The sequence below is a fragment of the Eutrema salsugineum genome, unplaced genomic scaffold, assembly GCF_000478725.1.
Source record: "Eutrema salsugineum unplaced genomic scaffold, Eutsalg1_0 scaffold_16, whole genome shotgun sequence".
In the NCBI taxonomy this organism is placed as follows: Eukaryota; Viridiplantae; Streptophyta; class Magnoliopsida; order Brassicales; family Brassicaceae; genus Eutrema; species Eutrema salsugineum.
In genome coordinates this window covers 4,487,752-4,496,000 of record NW_006256858.1, presented here as the reverse complement: position 1 = coordinate 4,496,000, position 8,249 = coordinate 4,487,752, and the positions used below count along the sequence as shown (strand labels likewise).

Genomic DNA, 8,249 nt, shown 5'->3' with positions numbered 1-8,249 from the left:
GACAATGTTCATCATATGAAATGTCAATAGATGCCCAATAATATGCTACAATTTAAGTTTCGTTAAAATATGTTATCGAATTGAGTTTGTCATTGGAATATCCGACTACAGTTAAACGTCAGAGATCAAACCATTAATAAAAGAAAACATTAAGAAACCTGCTTAATTGTACATGGTGGAGTAATATATATATATATATATTATATATATATATATATGAAAAAACGAATCAGATTGATAAAACCGACTATCTATACAAGTTTCAATTTATATACAATATTTGGGTTCAATAAAAATAGTAGTTGATACCCATATCCATTAGTAACATTCTTTTGGTGTAAACTCAAATATAATGTAATATATGTGCTTTACAAACCCATTTACGATAACAGATAATCTAAACTTAATACATGATATAAAACTATTTTCCCAACAGAAATGTTTTATTCTCTTTTTATAAAACTTAATACATCAGATCCAACTTAGTGAAAAATCGAAAAACATCAAATCTATTAAAAAATATAAAACCGAACGTAATGGTCTTATATAATAAAAAGAACTAACATATTTCGAGATACATAGAGACAACAAATCACAAAACAAAACACAGTAAAAAGAACTATCATATCTTGTCAAAAACCTCTTTGTAGACGACATTCAAAAAGATCAATATTTTCAAACCTTCTCTGGATGTAACCCTCGATACAGCGACATAGAGTTGCCCATGAGTAAATACCGGCCTTGGAAGATACAAACCAACCTTTTCGATCTGTCCTTGGATTTTGTTTATATTCATTGCAAAAGCTAATGTGATAGGAAACTGCTTGCATCTCATCCTGAAAGGAAGTTTCATCTCCGAAGGAGAGAGGAATATCCTAGGAATCAGTACTTTCTCACCAACCTTGCTACCTGTTATTATCTGAGCCTGGAGAACATAATTAGCCATCTTAGTAATGATGAGTCTTGTGCCATTACACAACCCATTCTTAGGGTCGATATTACTTAGAAGCATTACAGGAGTACCCTCTCTCAACTTCAGGACATGATTAGGGAAACCAGACATCTTGATACTATTTAAAAACTCCTCGGTATAAATCATATTGTTGGAAACACCTTTATTCTTATTGGCTACACTCACTGAGGGTACTTCAGATGCATCATTGTAATTGACAACTTCTTCAGCCGTATCAATGCTATCACAATTAAGATAGGTCCTTTCAACACCTGTTATATACAAAACAATCGTTGTATTATATAAATATAAACAAATAAGTTAAGAGGAACTAAAACAAAATAAACATACCCGACAACTTTGAAAGCATGTAATCATTTATCGTATCTACATCATTGTTTCTTGGACTCAGTATGGCACGGTCTTGGAAAAATTTAGGATCAGTCTCTTTCGAAAACGAACTCCCATAAATTTCTTTGACGGTCGTTTTTATAGGATCTTTACAGTCTTTAATCAACAGATCATCAGGAATATCAATCACGGTTTCACCACTTCCATCGTCATTTATCGTTCCATCACCAATGTCTAAGATCCACTTTGTAAAGGCAGCTCGTTCAAGCATCGCACGGCTATTATCTCCAGCTATAAGTCGCATGTTCTGTGTAAGTCTCAACACTCTACATTTGTACCACAGAGGTGACGAATTCAAAGTGGCCATAAGTATCTCTGTCTTCCCGGCATTTGGAATCACTGGCAATATTTGCCTGAAATCCCCTCCTAAAACAATGACCTTGTTACCAAAAGGCTGATCAACTTCTAATATATCACGCATCGTTCTATTTAGAGTCTCGAAACAGTCTTTACACATCATCAACGCCTCATCCCATATAATAAGTTTAGCAATCCTTATCAGGTCGGCAAGATTTGACTCCTTCTTGATTGAACACTAGGTAAACTTATTAACCACGATAGGGATTGCAAATCTTAAATGCGCAGTTTGGCCTCCTTCTAATTACAACGCAGCAATCCCGCTCGATACAACCTTAAGAACAACATCACCTTGGGAACGTAGAGCAGATCCTAATAGACTCCACAAATAAGTTTTACCAGTACCTCCAGAACCATAAACGAAGAACATACCTCCTTTGTTCTTATTTACTGCTTCTAGGATCTCATCATAAACACTTCTCTGTTCGCTGGTTACAGTGGCTAACATCTGCACGTTTCTAAGTCTAAGAGTTTCGCGATTGTAATTCCTCTCATCCCGAATAAGAGGATTATCATGTGACTCTAGAGTAATATCTTCAGGAAACGGCATAGGTGTGAATTCTTTTAAGGATCTCCCACTTACACGTAAAAGAAGTTCTATTTCGACCAGAGTAAAATCTTTAACTTGCTCCTGAGATAGACTAACAGCTACACAATTTCAAAAAAATTACAAAAGATAAATTAGCTATCAATATCTTAAAGATATATAATAACAACAACGCAAACAATAACTATACGACTTACTTTGATCCCTGGCAGCCTTTCTGTAATTATATATGATGTCATCTGATAATACTTGCCATGTAGCATCCCAAACTCTAGAAGGAATGTATATACTATGAGTAGTGAGCAGGATCACAAAAAGACGATGGAGATAATTGGCAGAAAGCCACAATCCGGCCTCATTGATGGCCTCAATATATTCTTTGTCATCATTCAATAATCCATACGCATAGCAAGCGTCTTTGAACGAAGAATGTAGAATTTTGTTGACCGTTTTTATATCGTCAAAACTACGTGGTCCTTTGACTAAATTAAGCAGAAGCCTTAAATAATACGCTTCACCTGCCCCAATGGGTACGTACGTGATTCTACCAAGAGCAACTCTCCTTGATCGTGGCGTCCATACCCTGTTTGGGTTATTCTACACAAATCTCGTAGGAAGTTGCGCATAAGTTAACATCCTCGCCAGTTCATACTTATCGTTGCATTCCATCCAAGCAATGAATTTTGACGTACCAACTGAGACACGATTAATAACCTCGTCACCTGGATCATCCTCGTTGTATATGACCATTTGCTGGTTCGGTAAATGAAATGGTAGTTTAACTACAGAAACTGTGCGATGGTGAGTATGATTACCGAAAATTCTCCACGTAGACTCCGAAGGTGCTACATACCTATATAGAAAGACATTATTAAATAATGGAAGATTGGAATTTCAAAGATATAAAATATGTGAACAAAGTGTTTAAAACATACCTACAGTTGAATGTTTCTTAATCTTGTTTTCTTTATCATCATTCTTGATAGTTGCACGGATGTAGTTAGCACCTTTATGAATATATTTGAATAGATACTTTACTGATCGAGACTGTACACACCATTCGACGTTGATATGAGCCCTATAAAGCAGCGTGAGGCTCCTATTATAAGGAACCACAAATCTATTATCACATTCAATACCCTTTTTAACGATAACTTTCTTGTCATTACGTCGCCTGTATATAGGATATCCAACATCATCTATTTTAGTGATAGGACTGAAAGGTTTTGGAAAATACTTTGTACATTTTCCTTCAGCCATGCAAACACTATCCTTATTCAAAGCACCACATGGTCCATGCATCATGACATCTCTTACTATCTCATACAGTGCTGGATCAATATCCTTGTCAGGAATCTCAGCACATATTATCTTATCAATGTCATCACCAGTTGGTAGCTTGTGACCAGCCTCTAAAAAAAGAACGATGTGTGCATGAGGTAGTCCCCATTTTTGAAACTCAATCGTGTAGATCGCTGCAACGAATAAATTATAGTTTTTAAAAGATTAGTTAGCATGATCATCTAGCAATGGTATGGACATTATCTTGCTAAACGAAATGAGATACATAGTTTAATAAAACATACCGGCTTTTACAACACATAACACATTTTCTTTGGTGAGTCTGTGCATGAGATCATCTAGTTTCATCTTGAACACTCGTGTACATATATCTGGCCTATCCTCTTGCTTCAAGTTATGTCTTTTTAGGTGCCTGGTAATCTCAGGCCATTTGGGATTACACGTAAAGGTTATGAAAAGATCCAGAAAACCAAAATGCTGGCAAGTAGTCATCGCATCTAGATAATGTTGCACCATATACCTTGTACCACCAGTATAAGAAGAAGGTATAATAATACGTTTACCCTTCTCAGAAAGATCAGTGTCACCTTCATCAACAGTTTTCTTTATCTTGTCATAATTTTCGCAACGAAGTTTAGACTGATTCATTGATATGAAACGTAGTCTATTAGTCTCAATCATCGTGTGTGATCCACAAAGAACTGCTGGAACAATCTTCCAGATAAAGAGATGATTGGTGACTCGCCAACCATCTCTTGTATGCGAAAAGCTAAAAACTCTCTCATAGTAATATGCAACATTTTCCTCCCTTGGGTATCTACAAAACCAATATCGATACCAAGTCTGAACCTGTCCTCGCCATAGGGAAACAATAATGGATATTGCAAAGGCAGATACGCAGGATGTAGTTCACTGATCCTTTTGAGATTCCCAGTCTTTTTACACTCGATGATGATATCACGGGCATCTATCTCATGATCGAAATCATTAGGTATCAATGCAGCAACCTCATTAGTAGCTGGTAGATTCTCAGTCCTTCCATCATTTTTCTTGTCATGCTTTAAAATTATCCTTAACCGGCTTGTATCATCGTTAGGATCAAACCTTTCTCGAACGTTTCGTAATGCATTTACATGTTTGTTATGTTTATCTAGCATATTTTTTATTTTCTCAACAACCTTCTCTCGCAATTTATCAGTCGGTCCCGTTATCCTATAAAATTTTTAAAATAAATTCTTATGACAGTTAGTTACACATAACATTTAATAATAATACATATTTGTTTTAAAATTGATCTCAATGATTAAATTAAATATAAACCAAAAGAATAATAATCATACCCATAAGCAGCTATTCGGTTAGATGTTTCATTTCCGGTATCATATATCTATAGCTGTAAAAAGGCTGGTTCTTTTCCAGGAGGTGGTAGCAAATCCCCTATAGAATGGTAGTTCTCCCCACTCATCTGGAAAATGTAAGGACCTTTCCCGTCGTTGATTTCTTTGATTATTTTTCCTCCAAGAGAAGTGAAAGAAAACATCATATTATACGCCCGGATAAACTCACAAAAGTGATCACGCAAATCACCATCATTATACATCAATGCTAATAACGAATTCGGAGGGGTTTTAAGAAGTGGAAGAACGACTTTACCCTGACCATAACACATGGAGAATATAGGCTTCCCACGACGATATCGTTTATCCAACCTCTCTCCATACCACATATAAGCCTTACAATTACCACATATATATATATAGGATCACCATCGTCGTAATAACCTGATTAGAATAATATTTATTGCTTAGTATTAATTACACGATAGTTATATATTATGTATTAAATGAAATATATTAGTCCAATGAAAACCATAACCTCCATCTTTCAGACCAGGACTAACTGATTCCAATAAATATGTTCTAGTAACAACGGTCTCGGTTGCATCCTCATCACAAAAATCAGAGGATTTAGCACGTTTTTTGGGTCTTCCTTTCTTTTTATTACCAGGCGTCGGTTTTTCCATATCCTCACTTTCCGACATAGAGTTTTCATCATTATCCCTATCGGACTCAGAATCAGTAGCAATAAAGCAAGCAAACTCTTCGGTGTTGATAGAAGTAGCCAAAAAATCTGTTTGTTTTTTTAACGGAAATAATAATAAGTGTAAAACAGGCATATAATTATTAATCTACATTGTAATTACTAAAAAGAAGATCAAACCAATAGCTTCTTCTCTTTTTCTCCTCTCACGCATGATATGCATTCTTCTCTGTTGTGCATTACGAATTCCCTGGAGTGTTAGATCAGGAACTTCATCGATATTGTAACGAAACAAACCTCCAAGTTGGTCAATATCGGTTACACTGGTAGGAGCATATCGTGCATTCTTAGCATTACCACCTACAAATTCCAGTTAATAGTAAGCAAATTTATAACACGTGAATGTTTTAAAAATGTAATTTACTTAAAATAACACCTTTATTTGGAGCAATCGACGAAGATGAACCTTTTTTCCGAGGACGCCCAAGCTTACGTTTCATTTTTTCTGGTGAATAGTACGAAAAAAATGTGTGATCTAAATACACAATCATTAACAAACTATATATATATAATATTATATTGCGCGATAATGCAAAATATACATTTTAGCTTCTCATAATAAAAAAAGATTTTGGTAATAAAAAGAATTTCGAAATAGAAAACCTCATGATAATGTTAACATTACTTATTTTTCGCGATAATATGTCTATCTTCTCTCATGCACCATAATACTCCAATATCGAAAATTTACATTTTTGTGATAATGTTTAAATACTATTAAAATACTTGTACATTACAATAACGTGGACCTATAAATAATTATTTATTATTCCAAATATGCAGAGTTAATCCTAAAAATATACCTCTACATTACATCAAATATATTATCCTAATATTTTTACGAAAACCGTAAAGACTATCGTTATATTTCTTAGAACTTGAATATTCTCCCAAAATATGGTTATTTAACATATCATCTCAATAAATTATATCACATATTTTTCGTAGACAATTATATTATAATTCCTTACGCAGGCGTTTTGGGGGTAAGTATGAACATCGAAATCCATACATGAAAATAATAGTTAAAAAATATTATTTTCATACACTGCATCAAAAGTTAAATTTTATTCAAATCACATACGATGTTTAACACAAACCATAAAATCTAAAAATAAAAAATTGATATAAAATAATAATTAGCACGGAACTCGTAACATCAGGGTCTAACGACTGGATATCAACTCTCGAAACTGATAGACCTCGAAGCATGGCGAATTTAGAATAACTTGTGTGCAATCATACGACGTAGTTGCCAAGAAACACCCTGTATTATCGAACAAACAAAAATCAAATCATATTTATCGCATCTACTGTACAACCATCTCATATCAAAAAATAAAAATACCTCGTCGAACAATTATCTTCGCAAAACGAATGATGCAAATAATGACATCTTGTTTACATCCACCCAACTCACGAAGAAAAGTTTCAGCATAATCACCTTTCAAAAAACATGATAAACGTCGATTCCTAAAGTTTCCCATCAAACAAATATCAGTCTGAGTTAAACTTAAAAATTCGTTTTTTAAATTCTATTAACATAAAAGAGATTACCTTTCGTTTTCGAGATCAAATCTTATTATAGGCTGTCTAGAGTATCCTAAGGATCCAATTCTATCGAGAGAGTTTCCAACGTTGACAACCTTACCGATTAAATCTGTTTTAAAAAAAAAAATAATGAATATCAATTAATCAATATAGTAATTGAATGACAAATCAGTAATGAAAAATACACCAAATACTCACCCACACAGAAGTGAAAATCAATAGTCCCATTCATAGTATCTTCGAAAACAACGAACAAAAAATAACCATTGATATCTAAAGTATAAGAGCATGCACATGTTGTATCACTGGTAAGTAGGATCATATAAGGATGTGTACTTGGCTTAAATTCACCAGTAAGAGGCAATAGATTAAAATTTATTAGAAGAACCCAATCTCCCTCGTTACATATCCTCGAATACTTATCATAAAATTCAATCGGTGCAGTTACATAAATCTTCTGTCCCTGAAAAGTAAGGAATCAAACATTCAAACATTTATCATTAAAAAAACTAAAATATAATCATGAAATTGATGTGTTATACCTTCCAATCCCCCATTATAAAGTCTAACGTGCGGTCACATTCAGGAAATCTTTTAAATTTCCGTGAGACTTTCAACTTAGTCTTCCATATATGCTTGGTAGGATCAAGTTCGGAAATTCCAAACAGATTTTGATCATATTTTTTATGTACGGCGATAGATAGGAAATAATTAAGCCATTTAAGGTAAACGCAAACCCAGAGCCTCAAAACAATTACAACGATTACGTCCAAAGGTACCTTAAATAAACATAGCAGAGACAATATTTAAACCAAACTTTTGTTTCTTATTTATACAATTTAAAATAAAAGGATATATCGAATATTTTACATTTTTGAGATACCTTATTGCTTATTTTACATTTTTAGGATAACATACTACTTTGATAGAAATTTCATCTCTTGATACATTCCTTCCAGATCGGGATCACAGGGATACCCTTTCCGATTTGTATTAGGGATCTATTATATTATATTATTATAATTATAA

At 33.8% G+C, this 8,249-nt stretch overlaps 1 protein-coding gene across 1 annotated transcript; it reads right to left on the bottom strand.

The window, feature by feature from the left end:
* Window positions 1–622: 622 nt before the first annotated feature.
* Window positions 623–1,784, bottom strand: LOC112087720 (ATP-dependent DNA helicase PIF1-like). Its single transcript, XM_024157593.1, has 2 exons — window positions 1,304–1,784; window positions 623–1,224 (listed from the first exon to the last, which is right to left on the bottom strand). Exons 1-2 carry the CDS (start codon window positions 1,782–1,784, stop codon window positions 623–625), a joined length of 1,083 nt encoding a protein of 360 aa, XP_024013361.1.
* Window positions 1,785–8,249: the final 6,465 nt, after the last annotated feature.

Coding starts and splice junctions, on each gene's coding strand:
- LOC112087720 (XM_024157593.1), bottom strand. CDS start 1,784: ATGCGTGATATATTAGAAGTTGATCAGCCTTTTGGTAACAAGGTCATT. Junction 1,225..1,303: donor CATGCTTTCAAAGTTGTCGG/GTATGTTTATTT, acceptor TGTATATAACAG/GTGTTGAAAGGACCTATCTT.